Consider the following 22414-nt stretch of genomic DNA (forward strand, 5'->3'; position numbering starts at 1 on the left):
CATTGGCTTATTATTTTTACATTTTAGGTTTATGAACACCAAGATGGCAGCAAATCTCTAAAACTAGGAGATTTTGGCTTGGCAACTATTGTAGATGGCCCCCTGTACACTGTCTGTGGAACCCCTACTTATGTGGCTCCAGAAATCATTGCAGAAACTGGGTAACTTCTTTACCATTCTTGTTTTTAATAGAAAGTGATGGAAGCTTGATGCTGCTGTTTGTAGGTCTAGCTGAGTTATCAGGCCTCTCTTATCTCACTTTTGTGATATTTACAGAGAAGGTCTTTTTTGTGTTGTTCAAATCGAATCACCAATTACTGCCTTCTTGTTTAAGGCTCTCATTTGCCCTCTGTTAAGGGTTAGCACAGCAGTGATTAACCCCAGAGGAGAAAGTCTTCAGACTAACAGTGAAACATATAGTGATAGTAATTAACTCCCTCAAGGAGATAAAAGGAAACAAAATTTGCTCTAGATAGCGATTATAGTTTCCTGTGGTTTTTTTCTCTGTTGCCCTTAATCTCCAATCACCAAACCATTTTGGCCTTCTTTAGGATCTATTGATTTAATGTAGCATGTAAACACTCGACAGTAGCAGTGAAATTGAGGAAATCTGCAGGTTTCTGTATGCAGAAACTATAGCTACAGGCTGTTCCAGTCCTAGAAAACATCTTACTTCTCTCCCTTTCTTTTTTTCTTTCTTTCTCTCTCCCTTAGTGCCCTCTTTTCTCCTCTCTCTCTCTCTCTTCCTTTTCTTTTCTCTCTTATCCTTCTCTCATTCTTTTCTTTTCCTGTCCACCTCTCTTCTCAATCCCCCCTTTACCTTCTCCTTCTCCTTTTTGTTTTCTTCTTTCTTTCTTCTTCTTCCCTAGGTAAGCTCTCCTCGCCCCATCCTCACTCTTTCCAAGCAAGCCTAAATCAGAAAAGTTCTTGATACTAAGTGTCTGTCACCATAAGCAATAGAAAATTATCTATATTTTTTCTGTGTCTTAAGAAAAGACAATTCTTTTCCCACCTTTTCTTCTCTCTCTTATTCCTTCCCATATTCCTTTTGCCCCTTCCTCCCCTATTCCATTCTGTCCCTCCTCGCAACCAAGTCATTTCTGGGCAGCTCAGAGTTAAATTTTTCTTCCTGGCCTTTTGTTGGAAAAGCAGTCACAATGTAGACCAGAGAAGAGAGCATTGAGAATAGAGAATAGAATTTGAAAATATGACCATGAGAAAAATACTAGAGGTGTAGTCCTGAGGGATCTTGATTGAAACCTTGCTTCTGATACTAGGTGTGTATAATGAAAGTAACTTAAATTTTCTTACCTTCTGGGAAGTGGGGATAGTACCTATATTACCTACCTATTATAGTTATTGTGGGGATCAAATTGGGTAATATGTGACGGCTATTATTATAGCGAGGGAGAAAGAAAGAGAAAAGGTACAGGTTGACAAGACAGTAAATAAGGTACTCCCAGGTTATGGCATAGATAAGTAAAGTATACCGTTTCTTTCTCTGGCTATGACCATAATGACAATCCCAGATAACACAATATTGGGACAATCACATTTTCTTTTCTGGCTCTCTCTGGGTCTGAATTTTGCTTACTTTTCTAGTCCAAAACTTAGAGATATCTGCTCATGAGCATAGATATAATCTTTCTGATTTTCATTAATGTGTTTCAGCTATATATTTTTCCTCTAATCTCAATTTATGTAGTGTTAATTATTTTTAATAGGAGGATGGCGAAGAGGGATAGATATGTTAATGTATAATACCATGTGTTGTAATTTGCCAAGGCTTGATTTCTCTAAATCATAATATCACTTACATTTTTAGATATGGCCTCAAGGTGGACATCTGGGCAGCTGGTGTGATTACTTATATCCTGCTGTGTGGTTTTCCTCCATTCCGTGGGTATGGACCACAATCTTTTATTCAGTTCCTAACAATGTATTTCTCTATTCTTAGAATGGTCCATATGTCTCTCTTGTACTGAATACAAAGAAGTCTGCTGCAGGGGAAAGGGGAGGGAATCTTTATTTGTAATGCCTGTTATTTTTTCCATATTGTGCATGGTAATTTATGTGATGTTCATAAATCTTCTCTGTGCTATTTTTAAAATTTGTTCATTCTCAAATTTACCAAAACAATTCCTCTTTGACATTTTGAATTGCTTAAAAACATCTATTTTACAAAATTTCTTGGGGAAGGTCAAGTTCATGATGATGCAGAATGGACAGGCATGTCCTAAATTTGCTTTTTCCTTTTCTTCCCTCAAATAGAAGTGGTGATGATCAAGAAGTTCTTTTTGATCAGATCTTGATGGGTCAAGTGGACTTTCCTTCTCCATACTGGGACAATGTTTCTGACTCTGCCAAGGTATATTTTGAAGGATTTTATTTTCTTTGTGTACATTAGCATCAGGATTGTTTACTAAGTACCATGGGCAAAGATATTATTGATATTGTGTAGTATCACTTTTTAGGATTACTTTGGGAATTATATTGAATAGATTTTCAAAGATAAGCATTAGGGATAAGCATTAGTCTCTAAAATTCTTTTAAAATTTTGATGCTGTCAGTGTAGCACTGTACCAATATAGAGTGAATAAATCTGGGTTCAGACCTTAACTTTCTATGCAAGCTTAGACAAGTTACTTAATTTAGTCTAGATGAACTTGAAATTTCCTTCCAGAAGTTTTAGATTGTATCTCTTGTTCTCTTGTCTCTCTTGCTCAGTATGAGACCAATTTATTTCCCTTTCCAGTTTTCTATGTTTTTAATGAGATTATTTTTGGAAGGGTTATTTTTTGTGTACAAGTTATCATTTAGTAATAAGTTATAGCCTACTTACTTACATTCACTATGTATCATTCCATTATACTTTAGGTCACCTGAAATTTGGGTTCTTCTTGTATCATAGTGTTCAATAATCCATATCTGTTTAACCTTCCTAGAAGAATATGAGGGCTACAAAAGTAGTATTGGCAGCAGCAAACAGTTCACAGTAATCTTTGTACTGGACCTAATCCATTATCCCACTTTAGCATTTGTCTAAGATGTGTATGCACTAGCTCATAGGACTATCCATTCACTTATGTTATTACATGTATAATATCCATTTTTCATCCATTTCACTTTTCCACAAGTGTAAATAGTTTTTTTTTAAAAAATCACTCTTTTATAGATTTATACCACATAGATTTTCTGTGCTGTTCAACAAGCATTTATTGATCATCTAGAGAAATGTGTCTCAATCTGTAGATGTTGGAAAGACATATATGACATGATCCCTATCTTCATAGTCTTTAAAATTTTACTTATACATATTCAAGAAAACTAAATAGCATAATACAAAATATATTCAAATGTCAATATGTACCATTAGTTAGAGAAGGAAGAAATCATCATTTAGCTGGAGCTTTATAAAGAGAGGAAGGAATTGAACTGAGCCTTCAAGACAAATAGGATTTTGGTAATGAGGAGAAGTGGAAGGGGATGTCATTTCACTCCATAAAACCAAGAGATTGACTTGAAAAAAAAGTTAAACACTTACAGTAAGAAATTTAAAATGCTTTGGAAAATGGCAGGTTTTTAGTTATATTAATTTTATATTTGCACAACTGTCATCAAAGCTGACTCGAAATCCAAAAATGTTTTTCATCTCTTTGAGCTTTTAAGAGGGAATTGTTTAGTCTTTTTATTTTTTCCTTCTTCATGAGATGTCCTTTTTATTTTGAAAAATTCCAAATCTAAGTATAATTTATTATTGAATATTCCGAGTTCCATCTCTTGGCTCTGGTCTATCAATTTATATTGAATTCCAGCTTTCTTAATTTTCAGAACAGCCCCATTCCAGATCAGCATGTGGATTCAAGGGAATGGGGGGACATGAAGAGTTTCAGATCAAAGTAATGGGTTATATTCATCCCAGAGAAGACAAGGTTCATGGATGACTTAAGAACTATCTTCAAGTGTATGTAGTGTTATTGCTCACAGATTGAATGATCAGACATGTGCTTAATCTGCAGCGAAAGGACTTGAAGTTATGCATAAGAAATTATTTCTTTATAATTAAATTTGTCAACTTTGGAATGGGATGCCATATGGAGTTTTAGTACATTCCTCCCCTGGAGGTCTTTTAAAATGGGATCAATTTTTTTCTGTCAAAGAGAATTTAGCTGTGTGGGTTTGCCTAAATATTGGAGGTTAGATGCAGTGATCTCCCTTGTAACTCTTTGATTCCTGTCTCACAGGTCAGCAGAGGTGTGGTATCTAGTCTCATCTCCAGGACTGAGAAGTTCTGGCTTAAAACATGGGAGATACATTTAGCAAAAGATGTTTGCTTGGCTCCTCTCCCTTATGTTGGGATAATTGTGAAATCAGAGAAACATACCATAAGGTTTAAAATCCAAATTGCAATGGGATTGATGATTTAAATATCTAATACTGTCATGGATGGTTTATAGGCTCAACATAGGGAATTAGACTGATAATCCATCTGAAGGAGAATGAATTTGTTGTAGCACTATCGAAAAAAGAAAAACTTCACATTCAACCCTTTAACATGATTCAAGTGACCAATGAATTCCGTTGCCTTGGTGGCAAGAAATGTCAATACCATCAAACTAAATAAAGAAATCTAGTGTATTATCTGCAGATGATGCAACACTCAATTCAGTTCACTCTTCAGCAATCATTTACTAAGCACCCATGTGTTCAAAGAACTATGCAAAGGTCATACAATAATGAAAGACAACATTCATTTAAAAATCTTGCATTCTGATAGGCAGCATAAGACATGTTCAAAAAGGAAAGAAATATGATGCAAAATAGAATATGATTATAAAGCAGAAATCCAGATAAATATTTCCTGAGAAATATAAGGATCAAGATGAGATTACTTTCAGCTGGACTGCTCAAGGAAGGTTTCATGAATGTCGGTGAATTTTCTGTTGCCTGTGTCTTCATGCCACATCTTTTGCCTCTTATATGAGTGTCAGTTCCTATCCAAGGTCCGTGGCTCCTGACTGTAAGAGTCCTCAGTAACTGACCTGACCCAGACCCACCATATAGCTACTGTCCAATCATTCTCATCCCATGCCACCACCTATGTACCTTCTCTTAATACTCCCTGTTTTCAATCCCTAGTTCTGAAAACCATAACGAAATCAACACTGGTGTTCCTGGAAAGGACATGACAATCAATTTCAATATAACTTTATATTAACCGACCCTGTTAACTTTTTAGTCCAAAAATAACCTTTACATGTGTTATCTTCTTAATAGAATTCAAGTTCTTTGAGAGCTAGAACTATCTTTTTATACTTATATTCCCAGTATTTCACACAATTTCTGACAAAAAGGAAGTAATTAATAAATGCCTTTTCATTAATTCCAGTTTCTGGATAAATTTTGATAGAAAATTAAGACCCTACTGCTGAGGTCTCGAGGGAAGCTGGTCATGGCAGTATTCACTATTGATTACTTTTACATCTCAAGAGAAGGGTCAAGAGATCCATGAAATCAAATAAATTAATAGTGAAGTATTTAGTATGGGCTGAACCAAAGAAACAGTAAAATCCAAGCATGAAATGATGCTAGGGATAGGTAGGAAGTGACTATCCAAAAAGTTGGACATGTATTCAGCCATCATAGATCACATGACTCAGAGGGAATAGAAATACTACTGTTTTTGAGACAGAGATGAAGCTAGGGGACTCAGAGACCCCAAAGCCGTAAGTTTAATAGCTGAGTAAAAAATTAGGCTCTAAATCTAAGTGGCTTGTAAGATCCTAAAGGTCTCATTAATCATACCTGTATACTGGAAACTACCTAGTCAGCAGAAGTCCATATTCCACTTCCAACTAACTGAACAGTACCTTAGGGAAGCATTGAACTCAGAAGCTTATCTATTTCTGACTCTCTCATTGTATAAGCTCAAAATCCCTGACCTGTGTTTGTTGGTCCATATCTTTTCCACTGGGCATGCCACCAAGCAGTATTCAAATTTGTGAATTAAAAAGAAATTTGCAGAGTTACAGATGCTTTTTATTTTAACTAGAAAAGACCCAAACAAACATTCTCTAGTCAATTACATTCGCTGTCATCTCTCCATAATAAGAACTCTTTTAAACAATTAATTTCAACAAATCTTTTAAGCATCTACAAAGTACAAGGCACATAAAGACAAAAGTAAAATCTCTGCATCAAGGACTTTACATCTTAAAACAAGTACACAAGTAGTAGAAATTAATTTTAGGAGGTTAAGAATACTGATGACTTGAGATATTGATAAAGTAGGCCTTTTGTCAAGTGGCACTATAATTGTGGTGGTTTGAAGAAAGTTAGGGATTCTAGAGGCAAAAGTAAAGAAAGAAGGCTCTCTTGACATTCAAGGAAGATAGCTGTACACAGGAAGAAAATCAGAGAACAGTGAGAAAGCCAGTTTGACTGGATCAAGGAGTGCCTGAAGGGTAGAAAACAATCATATTGTGGAGAGCTTTCAATGCAACTGAGGATTTAGTATTTTGTATTAGAAATAGTAAAGAATCCCTAAAAAATTTTGAGACAAATTATGAAAGACTCAAAGTTGTACTTTTTTTTTTTTACCATTGATTCCTAGTTTTTCCTTCTTCCTTGAATATCTTCCCCTCACCTAAGCCTATCAAAGTCTAATCTATCCTTGGAGATCTAGTTCCAGTGCCCCTTCCTGAATCTCTTCAGACAAGGACTAAGCAACATTTTATTCTGCTAAACATCTATAGCACTTGTATGAAGTAGTGCTAATGACTTTGTTATTTCTTTCTTTGTTTTCCAGTTCTGTGTGTTTTATCTCCCCTAGATTTTACCTATCTCTTTGAGGACAGATTCTAATTCTTACATATTTTTTCATCTCTCATAGTTCCCCATAATATGCCTCACAACTTAGTAAATGCTCTCTAAATGGTTGCTGAATGAATGAACAAATCATAGATTTTTCTTCAGTTGATTAGGATTGATAATGGTAGTATAACTGACATTTGTAGGTGTTTCACAGTTTTCAAAGTTCTCCATGTGTTATTTCATTTGATTTTCATAGTAGTCCTGTACATTCTACACTACTATTATTTCCATCTTATAAATGAAGAAACTGAGATTTGAGAAATTGACAGTGAATCACAGAGCAGTCCTTGAAACCAGATCTTCTGACTCAAAATTCTCTACATATTTTGCTAACACTGCATTGCCTCCTAGGAAAAATCATCACCAAAGTGTATTTAGCACTTGGGTACTGTGACACTGTGCTGGGATTTTCAAAGGAAGTTTTCTCTGTTATCCAGGCATTGATAGGTTAAAAAAAAATCGGCTGCTGACACAACAATCCAACCCAACCTGTGATTTCAAGATGTCAGTGCCTTCATTAATCCTTAGATCCTTGCTTCAAAACTATCAAGTCATCCAGAAGACATCACATTAACTTCATTAACAAGTCCCATTTAAGCTGTTTCTTCATTTTTGTAAAAGATAGATGGATAGACAGCTAGCTAGACAAACATATATAATATATATCACACACACATATATATGCATATATAGATAAGCTACAAATACATATAAATCATTATCATGTTTTTTTCTGTCTTTTTTTTAATCTAAACATAGTATCTGATTTCAAAGAAAACTAATTTTTCTTCAAGGGAAAAACTGAATAAAATGCAGGAAATGTGGTCTCTATAGTGAGATAATCTATTTAGAATTTAAATTTTTTAAACCTCTAGTTTAATACTGTACCTTTGAGAGAATGAACAATCTTCCTACCAAAAAAATTGGCTATGTAGAAAATGGATTATATTGTCCTGATCTGTTCACTAGAGGATTTAGATGCCAGCCCAAACCCTGATCATGGGTGAGGAGTAAAGGGGTGGAACTCATGAAGATGGTCAAAGAGGAATCCATTTATTCAAAATTTTCTCAGCCTTATATACCCTAATACACTTACATAACTATAACTCACTGTGCACATGCTATCTTTAGGGTACTGTGCAGGCAGGACCACATAAACTTGTTTTTGTGTGCAGATGTTTCTTTGCCACTGTAGTATAGCTCTGCTTTAATTACAACACAGGTTGTCATGCCCCCTGACTTCTCAGGAAGTTTGAGACACTCCCAGGTGGGGAATAGGAGCCAAACCACACACATCAGCAGGGTTCCTTTTACTGGACTAAAGGGTCTTATACCTTGCCCAGGGTTCCCCACTATCTGTGGTCCTCTACTTTGTATCTAACATTTTAGTGGGTTTTTTTTCCTATACCAACCAGTGGTTATAAAACTGAAATTAAAAAAAAAACTTTTGTATATTGTTATTCAGGTATCAAAAGGTAAAACAATGTATTTAAGAAAAGATAGAATATTAGAATACCTTACCAACTTGGAATAGAAAGTTGGTACATAAAAACTTTGGATTTGGATATAAGCTGAATCTAATCTTTGGTTTCATAGGAACTCATTACCATGATGCTATTGGTGGATGTTGATCAACGGTTTTCAGCTTTGCAAGTCCTTGAACATCCATGGGTTAATGTAAGTAAATTTTTACCTCTCATGTTGCATCTTCATATCTTTTTTAAAAAATTAACAGGTTTCCTAAAACCTTCCCTCTTCAAGACTAAGACCTAAGTAGAAAGAGAAAAGTAATATTTCATGTCTGTCACAGAAAAGATTTTTGTGCTATATATCATCTTTCCTCTGACTTACAGTATGATGACCTACTGGACAGTCCTTCCTAGAATTCTTCCTAGAACCTCTAACTCAACACATCTAAAATGGAACTTGTCTATGTCATCTAAACACATCCTTCCCTTCAACTTCCATTTTCCTTTTCATGTCACCTCCATGTTCCCAAACACTCAACTTAAAACCTGAGTCTTCTTTGGATCAGTTAACATCCTAGATTTGATCATTTGCTAATACCTGACAACTCTTCCTCAATAATTTTCATATCTATCTTCATATAACTATACAAACGCACATTATCTAGTTCAGAGATGCATCACCTCTTGTCTCAGCTGTTATAATTTCTGTATTGGTCCTCCTTATTCTATTCTCACCCTTCTCTCACACACCTTTTACAGAGATGCCAAAATATTTTCCTAATTTACAAATCTTAACATATTACTCACATCCTTTAAAACTTCCAGTCTCTTCTATTGCTTCTAGGAAGAAATATAAACTTTACAATCTGCCTCCAACTATATTGTTCCTTTTTATGTTCTAATCAAAGTGGTCTGTTGACTCTTTCCCAATTTTATCCCACCCTTTCCTCCCTCCATCCACTAATATGAGCCAAACCTAAAACCTAGAAAATACTCCCTCCCCATCTTTAGTTGTCAAAACACTTTTTTTTTTAATGGAAGACATATCCAGCTCAATTGCCTACATTTTTCTTTATGCTTTACATAGGTGCTTAATGATCATTGATTTGTGTGCTAATCACAGTAATTGCTATAAAGAACTTTAATAATACAAAACTTTAAGATAAAAGGCATTACATCATTTTTCTTATTTGGACATCAGTAAGATATGTCCTACAGGAATTACTATCCCCATTTTGCAAATGAAGAAAGGAGGCACAGATAGGTTGACTGCCACCCATCATAGTCATAAAGCTAGTGTCATTGATAGGATGTGAACCCAATGCTTTTCTAACTATGCAATTTCAATTCTATCCCATCATGATTTGTTGAATTAAATCTATACTTTCTGTGAAACTTGTCTTTCCTGTATCCTGCTCATTCTAATGGAAGGGATTCTCTGCCATATATGTTACAAAAAAGCACTAAAATTTAAAGTTGTTATTTTCATTTCTGTGAAATGGTGATTCAGTCTCAAAAGAAAAGGTCATGTCTTAGGCCTTTATAAATGTATTTGATTCAGTCAAGAGTTATTATCAGAGAATTTTGTCGTATGTTCCCCATAAAAAGACATCTTACAAGGGATCCTGTAAAAAATCTCCAAACTTGGATCAGTAAGACAGAGCACTGCTCTATATCACGATTTCCACCAGACTGTTGATTCTTTTGCAGAAATTAAAATCTCTGAATGATAATGAAGTTATTGATGAGAAAGGTCCTTTCAAACAACCAACAAATTCATCACATGACTTGAAAGTATGGGAAATTAATTATGGTTTATGTTTTGTATTGTACACTCAGATTTATAGTAGTATAGTATACCTCTGTTCTGAGCCATTTCTTCTCTTCACATCATCATCATCATCATTGCTAAAATTTATAAAGGACAAGCCTATAACATGGAAGCATGACAAAAATACTAGATTTAAGTCAAAAGAATTGAGTTTGAACCTCAACTCTATTACTCATTATCTGCAAGACAGTGGGCAATTAATAGTGAATTAATGGTAATGAACCTCAATTTATTGTACCTGCAATCTAAGGCAAGTAAAAAGTTCAAATGTAAATCCCTATTGAAATTTAAGCTATTAATTTTACTGAAGGCATCATTATTCCCATTTTACAATTGAATAGAAACTAAGCTTTTGAAAAATTAAATGGCTGACTAAAAGTGATACAAGGACATTCTCAAGATCTCTCTTAAGAATTTTAGAATTGATTGTATGACAGGGAAGACAATGGCACCAGGAGAGAAGGTGCTAGACTGGGCAAAGCAGAACTGAATTAGCTCAGAAGAAACATAAGATGTGCAAAGTATATAGAAAGTCTATCCCAAATGTTCATAGGGACTATTTGTGTCTGACTTGTGGTGGAGCATTCCAAGCTTGTATTAGTTTGATCAGCCACAGTCAGACAAACCGTAATTCAATTCTAATATAGTGATGTCATTTTGATTCTCTTTGAAAATGAAGAACAAAAAACAACGAATCAACCTAGATACTAAATCAGAATCAAAATTTTACTTCAGATTTTATGAATCCAAATCGAATGTCTTTTTTATTATATTATTCAGCTTTTCAAGAAGTTTATTTTTTCTATATAATAATCCCAAACATGAAACTTAAATATGCTTCCCAATTCTAGCTCAGGCCCATTCAGGCTTTTTGGTGGAAGTTGTATTCAATTGTGTTCTCTATTCTTGAGAACATAATCACTCTAATTCTCATTATCCAGCTTTAATAGGCTCTCAACCTCATCATCAGACAAGATTTTGTGTTCTATGTCAGTAAATAGATAAAGAGATGAATAGTCATTCCTATGACCATCTTTTGATGCTTAAAAATAACTCTAGATAAAATTCCATTCTAGAAGTTAGGATAGTACACACCTTAGCCATTATTGGAAATAATAATAGAAATATTACATTAAGATCTTCTCCCCTCCTTCCACATCCATCACTGTAATATGTATGTAAATGTAAATGTATGTAAATGTGCCGATCAGTTCCAGGACTCCCATTTGCCTCCATGATAGTATCTGACATGAAATACCAGTCATGTTGATGATTTTTTTCTAAATTCCCTTGGGTGATTGCCTAAAATATCCTATTCTGCCCCATTCCAGTACAGACTGTACCTCAAAAAAAAAAAAAGTTCTTCAATGGAGAATATCAGATAGTGGTTTTTGCAACCAACTTTGATTCCAATTAGGATTGAATTACCACAAAAATAAATGTATTCTCATGAGTATATGCTAGTAGACAGTTTCTAGGTCCCTACTATTCCAACTTCCTTCTACCAAAAACACTGATTATATCACTAGGAAAATCGAATTCTGGAGTGGTTCAATCCTGATACCAACCTCCCCCCAAATGCACACACACTTTTTTTTAACCTACAAGATAATTTCTCAGACTTACACTGTATTTCTTAGAAACATAGTGACAAAATTTATATCAATGCTTTATGTCTTTGCTCTAGCTTTAAACATTAGAGTCAAAGGCCATAATGAAAGATAAACAAATTGTGGGCACAAAATTTATCAGGCTATATCTTTTGGCACTCTACTTAAATGATATTAAAAAAAAAACTAGTTGAAAAAAGGAAGGAAACATACAGCTATCTAGCCAACAGTAAATTGTAGCCTTTGATCAAGAGAAAATTTCCAGTGTTACATTACACAAAAGCAAAAGTAATTAGCTGTAGGATAAGTCTGGAAACAATGTTTTAATCCAAGGGTTGGCAACCTTTTGAAAAATGACATGCCAAGTTTATATAATATTTCTTATTGGGATGCTGGAAATTTAGGGGACATGAATTCCAGCTACGATCCTTTCTGGAGACAGCAACTATACCTCTTGTACGTTTCTGGAAAGGACTAAATTAGCAGCAACTGACTTCAATGGCAATTAAGAACAGCTGCCATACCAAAAGTAATGAGCACCTCCATGAGAACCTGTGATAATAATACAACCCACCACAGAATAAGTGTGGCTTAAGATATGATAGTGGCTTTTTAAGGATCATAATGGAAAATGAGCCAGGAAAATTATAGTAAACAGAGAGCCACTTTATAGCTCTAAGTAAAAACTTTCATGCTGGTTATTTACTAGCAGATTACTTGGTGAATATCTGATGTCTTTGGAATTTATCAGGAGTCTCAATAGACCCTATCCTAATACATTTTCAGTTTCAATTTTTATGATAAATATAGTTGGAATGTTGTTGGAAACAGCGTAACCTGTTAAGTCCATTCCCAAACCACTAAAACGACCTCATGTCAACCATTTCTCAGATGTTTTTCATTTAAGAAACAAAATTGTTCAGACTTAACAACTTGACATGAATGGACATCCTCTCTTTTAGAACTGGAGTTTCTTAGCCTCTTGGTGCTACACTTATTTCAATTTCTTCCCTCCACATATCTCCTGATCCAGTAAGGAAGCAGTATCACACCTTCTAAAACTCCTAATCTTGCTTTTATTTTGATACTCCATGAATTTTAATTTCAAACTTTTGAACTTCCAGAAAATGCATCCTAAAGTCCAGGGAAAGACATGGACAATTTTCTAGTCCATATTCAACTACTAAAAAATTCCTGCATATTCTGAACTTCAAGACAAACATTTTGTTAAACTGAGAACAGATAGTTTGTGTTTCTTTTGGCAACTTTTGAAAAATTCTGATTTACAAAGATATTTATAATAGTAATTACATTTCTGTATTACTCAAATTGGAATATTTTCCCCCCTCACAATAAAATAAAGAAGACTCTAATTTAAATTTTCATACCCATATGAATTTTGTATTTGCTGAGGTCACTAACAGAAATAAATGAGCAATCAATCAATTAGGAATAATAAATTAGAAACCAAAAGAGAAGATTGTTGTGACATTCAACTTGTGACCACAGGAGAGGAAGTTGTGCAAGGGAAAAAAAATCAGAATAATCACTTGAACCCTAAGGAAATAGTCAAAACACTTTTCAAGAGCCAGCTCATTCATTGTCATTTTCTCCCATTATTTTTACAATGACTTATTCACCTGGCACATTCGTGGAAACAAAAGAGGAAATCTTCCTTAAGTGGATAACTGAAGAGTAACCAAGTTAGTCTTGTGGTATTTGTTTGCATTTAACACTGTTTCTACAGGCTTTCAGTTTTGGTGCACTTAACCTCATATGTACCCTTGCCCTATTATCCACTTTTTACAGAAGTGCTCTTCTGTGTTAGGGATTTATCAATTAGATTTGTTAGTCAACAGCTTAGTCAATATATACAGATGCATGAGTGCATTATTGACATACTATAAACTTTTCATTAAATGGGTATAGATTTTTCACCCACCACACTGAACCCTCTAAGAACATTAGCCTTCACTATCAGTTGCTATGAATTTGTAGAATAAAAAATAATTTTAGAATAGCTTAAGTAAATCATAATTAAGGAAGTTTCTTCCTAAAACCAAGTATATATACATGTGCATACACACACACACATACACACACACACACACACACACACACACACACGAATACTTTCTGAGTTCAAATGCAGCATTCTACCCATTATACTACAGTGTCTCACTACACTAAACTAATAACTGGCCAAATAGACTTTGACAAGTCTTTCAAAATTTAGAAATGTGAATGACTACCTTCTTTGGCCCTTGTTCTGCTTCTTCAACTCCATAATTCGGTATTAGCAAATATCTCATATATAGTATTTTAAATTTCAGTTTATATTATCTTGAACAATGACAGTGAGAGAATGAGGGGAAAAGGCAAGAAAACAATCAATATATGGTCCATCCAAAGAGTGCAGTATGACCATGTGAATTTTTAAATTTGCCAAAAAAAGACTTCACTATCCTCTAGTCCTAAGTGGTTTTTATACAAACTCTTTGTAAGGAATATAATCCTCTGGATTTAGAAAGCCAATCAAAAACTAAAGTAATTGGTAAATGGTGCTGTTGGAATGAAATGGAGATCAATAGTAGTCTAAGAAAACAACAGTCTCTCTCTACAATTTCAGACACATTGGTCATCAGAGAGCTAACATTTTAATGAGAGAGTTAATTTTCCCCAGATTCTAAGGCAAATCTTGGTTTGTCTTAAGAGAAAAAAATTTAAGTAATTTTCTCTTCAAGTACAATCTCAATTTGACATTGAGTTTTCCCTGTCAGAAATGAGAAAATATACTGGGAAGAGGTAATAGGCATGGGGAGAATGTGAAACTAGGAAGCATTAAGATATGTCATAGTGCAACAGAACAAGCAATTGGGAAACCAAGCCTCTTGTTTTATGGCACTTAAAAAAAAATCCAAGACTCATTTAAATCTGGGTTTAGTTTAAACTGAGAGTTGAAATTCTCCTGATAAACAGTTCAAACTTACAGATTAATTATATTAATTATTAATATGATATCTATGGGAAGAAGATAAACATGGACTTGAGGACAATTCAACAATGCCCTCAAAATGGTTTTTCTAGGTGGTGAAGAAGGAAGAAAAGTTTACTTGCAAATAGTTCTCTCACCCTACTCCACCCCCCCAATTGAAAATGGGGAGACAAGAGAATGTTGGCTGTCCAAAAAAGCAGCTGCTATGTCTGACTTTCTGTTTTACACCCTGATTTTTTTCTTGTCAGCAGCAATATTCTGCCAAATCATGGATGAGAATTTTTTAATCACAAACCACTAACCTCAAACCACAACCAACCTATGTCAGATTTCAGGAGGTGCTCAAAGCCCAGAGTTGTGTTAGTAATACCGAAACTATTTGCAAAATGCTGCCAACTTCATTGTATCTATCCTGAAAACTCAGAGCACATTTTTGACACATTATCTGCACTGTGATGATAATAATGCTAAAAATAAATATTAATGGTCCCCATTTATTTAACAAGGTATGATTTAAGATGTTTATTTTATCCATACAAAATAATCATAAAATCATTGATCTACAACCAAAAGAAACTTTTGAGATTATGTAGTCCAGTCCCCTCATTTTACAGATCAGAAAACTGAGGCTCAAGGAAGCTAAGTAACTCTCACAGTAACTATTAGATGCTATCAATCAGTGGAGAATCAAGATAAACTATGTCCTTCCCCCAAACTACTTGGCTATTACTTTTAAACATATTCTCTTAAAACTTCCAGATGAAATTTATAAATGGAAAAAAGCAGTTCTGATTACTTATAAGGTTTAACTAAACTCCAGAGTATAAAGGCATACTTTTGTCTGAGCAAATTTCAGGACTTCATTTAAGTTTGAAAGGAACGCAATTTGAATCCCACAAGGGAGGGACTGGCACCATCCCAAAAGACCAGAGCTAGAATCCACCTAGAAGATTTACATGGGTTATTAAGAATTAGGGCCGGGCTAAATCTAGAAGTGAAGAAATAAGGTTTCATGAAGGGTCTAAAACATATAAATGTGAAAACAAATGAACTCTACTTAATAGCCAGCAAGAGGCCCATGCATAAATGTTTTTCCATTCATTTTTTCATGGAGTTTCATGGAGAGAAAGATGCATAAAGGCAGGAATAAGGTTTTTTGTGAAGGAATATTTCCTAACATTTAGATCTGAGTAGAATGGACTTCCTTGGAAGCTGGTAGAATTTCTCCTCAATTGATATCTCCAGGTAAAGTCTAGATGTTCATTTGATGGGTATATTGTAGAGGAAATTTTTTTCTGCCATAGATTGCACTAAATGACCCCTGAAGTCCCATTGAATTCTGGGATTCTTTAAACTCTTAATTTGCCTTCTCTGAGATTTTTCATCATCTATATTGCCTCTGATATCCCATCTAAATTTGACATTCTATGATCTTACTGCATTCATATACACTATCACATTCATATAATACAGAGCTTCAGGCAACTTTATAAGATGCTATGGACAAATTGCTCATCTAAGTCTGTGGAAGAAGTTTCCACACTCAGAGTTTCTTACGCCAGTGAAATTACCAAGGTGCCATTTACCCCCAAAAAAAGTACTGTACATTAATTAGTTATCATGATTTTAATCCCATAAACTATTATTATTATTAGTCAAGTTTTGCATAAGGAATAGTAACCATGGTTTTGTTTTGTTTTTTGGTGACAGAAATTAAAGAATTTGCATTAAAGAATAACAAGAAATGAGGGCAGTGAAGAAGGGAAATAAGTTGGTGAAGGACACTGAAGATGAATTCAGCAATCGCTGGATTTGACTAGGTTTTCTAAGAGAAAAGTGACATGATGAAAACAGGATGTGAGGAAGTTTGTTCTAGCAGCTGTGTGTAGGATGGTTTGGAAAAAGAAGAGTCTGTAGGCTGCAAAACCTTCAATGAGGCTGTAGCAATCATCTGACCATAATGTGATGAGGGCTTGAACTCTAAGGCATTAGTTGTGGAAGGGAAAAGAAAGGTCAGATATGAAAATGAAAGGAAGGGAAAAAAACTGTCAGTCACAGTAATCAAATGGATTTAAGGGGAAAAATGGAGGAATCAAAAGTGACTTCATTGAATAATGCTGATAAAATTGAATGTAACCATATTGGATTTATCCCTTTTCATGATGGTCACAGATCCTCTATTTGAGAATCTTCAGCCAAGGGTTGAATTGATTTCTTATTGGAAGGAACCATATTTCCCAGACAAGTGGTATATCAGCAGGAGATTACTGACAACTCTATATGAGGAAATAACTGTAACAACTCATAATTGAGCCCAGATAAGCCTAGTGGTAAATAGATAAAATTAACCAGGATTCAAATTATGAATACATTTATGAAATCAAAATTCATCCTTTTCATCAAGGATGAATATCTACCTTTGAAGTAAATGTTGAAAATGTGTATCTCTACCTTACAAATGGAGAAACAGACACAGAGAAGCTAAATAACTAGCTCTGTTATCGTGGGCAAGTCATTGAACCTTTCAGGCTCAGTTTTTTCATCTTTAAATAGGGATAATAAAGACTGTTTTGACAAATGAGATGATATGTGTTTAGCTACATGTTCAAGCTGTCATCATAGCATGATCATAATGATTCGGTGTTAGAGCCAAGGTTCCATCATATCCATTTCTTATCATATCAGAGGCACTCTAGGATTTTATTCTCATGGATTCATTCCTAATAGCCTCTGTTAAAATATCATTAAGTCCTCTTGCAATCTCAGAATGCTCCTTTGGTAGGCAATGAATTCCAAAGGCATCCCTTATATAGTGTATCATCATAACAAGAGAAACAGGCTGTGAGATCAACAAAAAGGATATAAAATCAAAAGAATTTTCTGATTATAAGGTTTTGTCAGAGAAATTAGATTGCTGAAATAGATTGTGGAATCTACTTTTCACAAGGTCTTAAGGTAAGGCTGGACACCTTTTGTTCCTAAAAGATATAAGTAAGAAATCACATGGTAAATGGAATGAGGAAAGCCTGGGTTCAAATCCCATCTTGGACATTTACTAGCTTTGTCTCTGTCTTTCTGGGAAAGTCACTTGATTTTTCTGAACTTCAGTTTTGTTATTTATTAAATGAAGGAATAGACTAATAACTTCTGAGCTCCCTTCCAAATATCTGTGGGTCATTTGTTTTTTAAGTTAGTGATACAAAGAGAAAAAAATCACCCAAAGAAGCAACTAAGAAATCTATCCATCTAAACCAGTATTATATTGATATGTTGTTTAAATAAAGCCTGGGCTTGTTCAATGGCAGGGCATTGAAGCATACCAATCAGTCCCAATAGATGGGTGCCAGAATGATGTGCTAGGAAGGTTAGCTGGAGACGCTTTTAAATTAGAGAAATGATGGTTTTCATTGATTTCTAGGTTTTGAGATCAATTTTGTATTTTTAAACATGTATTTAGAGCCATATACCTTTGTTACTAGAAATTGTGTAGTATCAGAAAATAAAAAGGTAAGAGCAAAAAGTAGTTTTTAAATTACTGAGAATTACATTTGAAATCAAATCACAGAGAGAGTAAAGCCAGATTAATTTTGTAGCAGCTGGGGAAACCAATGGGGTCTTTGAGTTATTTTCTAGAAATAGTTTTGTTTTGTTTTTTAATGGGAAGGTAACAACAAGCTTGACTTTTCCTAACATCTTGTGTTTTATGTTTCAAAGATCATTGCTTGTTTCCAGAAGAGAACCTTTTTTTCAAAAAACCTTATTTTGCATTTCTCTGAGAATTTTTCTCTCTCTCCCTTTTTATTTCCTTTCAGGATGATGGCCTCCCTGAGAATGAACATCAGCTGTCAGTAGCTGGAAAGATAAAGAAGCATTTCAACACAGGCCCCAAGCCCAACAGCACAGCAGCCGGGGTTTCTGTCATAGCAGTAAGCATCTGAAATACACAACTATAACATTTTAAAAGAAGCCTGAGAGACAGGCTCTTCTAAGGAGACTACTCAGCCAGTAGACATCAGATTGGGCCATTGCTTTAGACAGCTCTAGCATTTAATGCAACAGAAGAGATTCTGGTTTCTGAGATGTACTGGATACTTTTGCAGATGATTTTTCCCTGAGAGGCACATCATTATCTAACACCTCCAGGGTGTCCTGCAGTATGTAGCCATTTTATAATTCATTTTTAAGAAAATAGTCTCCCCCACACTGGACTTTCCACCAAGATAAGCTTTTTGGCTGGGTGGATTAGATCATGATGTCCTTCTGCCAAGACCCAAGGGGGTGAGGGAAAAGCTGAGTGAGAGAACATTGTAGGAAGAAACTAGGAAAAAAGAAAAACTCACTAGAATTAGTTGTTCCAGGCATAAATGTAGACTGAAATCTAATAGAATGTGCAGTCAAATATTTGGTAAAAAAAATTCAAATGCTGTGAACACCAAAAGGAGTTCCAATGGCTTGCTGCTGCTTATAAATTGTCATTCTTATGGTTGAAACTCTTTTAGCGTTTACCATTTTTGAATGCTGCTGTGCAAGAATTTTTTTTTCCTTTTGCATACTTTTAGATATACATGACACGCAATTTGATAGCAGCTCTAGGCAAAGATTAAATTGGACAGAGAAATAAGGAAACTTCATACTTGCTTGTGTCACATTCTAGTATAAATATAGTTAAAGTTTCAAATTATTGGAATTTCTTACATTTCCTATTTAAAAAAATAAACTTTCTAAATTTCAATGGCACATTCAGTATGAAAAAAAACCGATGTGTTTTTCCTTTCCCGGGATGATACATAGGAAAAAAGTTGATAGCGTGATATGATAAATTGGAGAGTATGCATGCTCCTGAACAGTGCCCATTTTCATAAGAACAAGCCTGAGTTCTTAAATATATCTCTGGGTGTTTTTAACCTTTAAAAATTCTCCGTCTTCGTCTTCAGTACAAGGGTTGAGCACGAGATAAAGTTTAAGAAAACAAAATACCACACTAAACATGAGTTCCATATCTGATTGCTACTCAGTGTTTGTTCCAAGCTTCCATCGATTGCAGATGGCACATATGTACACTTTCTCGTTCTCTTTCCGCTTTCATGTTTCTCAGCTCAACCCTTCCATGGTAGGTTAAATCAGCATGAAGTAAACTTAATTCAAGGACTAAATCTATCTCATAAGGGCAAACTGGTTGTACTGAAAAAATGCATACTCCTCAGATGATCCCTCAGTAATTCCAAGGATTTAAAATTTCAAGCTGTGCTTCTTAACTTTTCATTTTAAAAATAATAATAATAATTGGCTTCCTGCAGAAGCAAATTGTCCCTCCTGCTTTCTATGCTCCTCAGCTTTTCAGTCTTTACCTAGTATTGTCAATATGTATATATTTTTAATTTTAGAATAATTCTCCCAGCATTGAAATTTTGCATACCATTGTTTATTTGAAATGTGAACTTATTCCAAACTGTTTGATTCAGAAAACTTTCTTTTGATATGGGCTACCAGCTCATTTTGCCCACAAATGCTATTTCCACTGCTCTTTCAAAGGAATTTCAGCTTCTAGAAATGATGCTTTTTGTTGCCTGTTATTTTCTTTCGGTTTCTTTTCCACTCTGTTTTGTTTCTTGGTTAAACTTTCCTTAGTTGTTCACAGTAGTAATAGCAATTTTGTAATGTCTAAAGATACTAGTATGTCTTTTCCATTGACAGACAAAGAACTAATAGGGTTGGGATGGGAATTTCCATTTTTTGTTGAATCTGGAGAAATGCTGGATTCTTTCTCAAAGAGATTTACTAAACCTCACATAAGCATTGGGTTTACTATAAAAGAATCCTAGGTATACTGACATAATTTTTCCAAATATAAGAATAGTGTGATTGTAGTTAAATACCAAGTTATCAGTTCATCAATAAACACTGAGATTATAAACTGCTTCAAAAGGAGCAACTTGTTATAAGTTGTAAATAGGTTGAACAATGCTAAGTAAGAGTGATACATTTAAACAACTTTAAAATATGCATTCTTATAACTTTAAACTTCTTTTAAAATATTTTTTCACTAATGTCTATCTCAAAATTGAAAGAAGTCCTTTGGAGAAAACCAATTTGATATTTTTAAAAGTATATTTCAAAGTATTGGTGTAACGCTCAATGGCTATTTTAAAGAAAAAATAGAGAATATCAGACACAACACACATAATTATGTGCAATTTTATATGCCACTTAGCCACATCTATATGCTGGGTATATAAGATGTATGCTTCTATTTTTCCATACATATATACACATCATAATGTGTATTTCAGAGTAGGTATAAACAACATGATTAGGATTGGGAAAATGTTTTCTGGTGTAGCTTTGGGCAAGCCAATGAATTCTTTAAACTAGCTTTCCCATTTTTTCAATGATACCTCACCCAAAAAGATGGGATAAGGAAAAAGTATCCTAAATATGAAAGATTGCCTAACTAAATTTAAAGCATAACCTAAAAGGAGCAATATTATGTGCAAGGTGCTGTGTTCAGTACTGGAAATAAGCATGATATAATTAGAAGGCAGGATATATCCTTTGCTAATGGTTATTTAATTAGTCCCATTTGATCTTAAATTTATAATACATTTTGTTTTGTATGCCCTTCAAAATAAGCATAGGGAGGGCTGGACTTTTTATTTCCTTAATGTGGCTCTCCATTCCTTCCAACAACAGGAGCTGAAACTCATCTGTAACTTATAGCTTTAGACAGCTTCTTGGGACACTGAAAAGCTAACTGACTTAACAGGGTTGTCAATGAATCTCACTTTTTACTGACTCCAAGACCAGCTCTCAATTCTTTATACCATGCTGCCTCTCAAGATTTTATTATCAGCTAAATGCCGAGAAGTTCCCTGTTCACTGAGTATTGACTTCTTTTTGATAAATTTTTCTATAGATTTCAGCATAAAGAGATATTCATTTGAAATATACTAAGTAGCTTTAAACTGAAATGAAATATCTGCTTTGGCATAGCTCTTTCTCTGGAACCTATTCACTGACAATATATTTTTAGTAAAATTTCCAGTATCATTTATTGTGTTGATTTTCTACAAATTATACAGCTTAGTCAAGTGTCCACGATCCCATTTCCTTCTCATGTTTCTTTTTTCTTAATTTAAAGAATACTGGTCATAACTCTTCTAGAAATTATCACTGTAGCTCTTTAAAGTTTCAGTAGGAAAAAACAGCAGTAAAAGCAATAATCACAGATTATTGGTTTTAAAAAAGAGTGATAAAACTGAGCTAATATGAACAGAAACCAGAATGAAATAATGAATAATATCATTATTTTGTATCCCCAGCACCTTGCACATAGTACACTTAGTAAATAATCACTTAATTTAATTGGAGGGGTGGAAAAAATGATTGCTGCCCCCCAAAAAATGAAATTAATTGGTGCCTTTAATATTGACTGGTGCCTTGCAACCCTAAATTAGAGATCTAATTATTATTTTCTGTTTTAAAAAGCTGCTTTTAAACAATAGAAATTTTTGTACTCTGTGACTACATTTCTTCTGTAGGGCATCAAGAAAAAGGGGGCCTGATTACCTTTGCAATTAAATATACTTTAGTATTCAAAGAACTAATTCATTTCATGAGCATAGTTAATTACGTGTTC

At 34.3% G+C, this 22414-nt stretch overlaps 1 protein-coding gene across 4 annotated transcripts in view; it reads left to right on the plus strand.

Annotated features, from left to right (window-relative positions):
- The window catches only part of DCLK1 (doublecortin like kinase 1), a 393205-nt gene that overhangs the window by 342247 nt on the left and 28544 nt on the right, over window positions 1–22414 (plus strand). For all 4 annotated transcript variants that reach the window (XM_051986464.1, XM_051986465.1, XM_051986468.1 and 1 more), the window contains 5 exons: window positions 28–161; window positions 1826–1903; window positions 2272–2368; window positions 8470–8550; window positions 18591–18704. In XM_051986464.1, the coding sequence (XP_051842424.1) occupies window positions 28–161; window positions 1826–1903; window positions 2272–2368; window positions 8470–8550; window positions 18591–18704 (504 nt within the window). The remainder of the gene's footprint in view (window positions 1–27; window positions 162–1825; window positions 1904–2271; window positions 2369–8469; window positions 8551–18590; window positions 18705–22414) is intronic.

The sequence above is a fragment of the Antechinus flavipes genome, chromosome 3 (genome assembly GCF_016432865.1).
Source record: "Antechinus flavipes isolate AdamAnt ecotype Samford, QLD, Australia chromosome 3, AdamAnt_v2, whole genome shotgun sequence".
In the NCBI taxonomy this organism is placed as follows: Eukaryota; Metazoa; Chordata; class Mammalia; order Dasyuromorphia; family Dasyuridae; genus Antechinus; species Antechinus flavipes.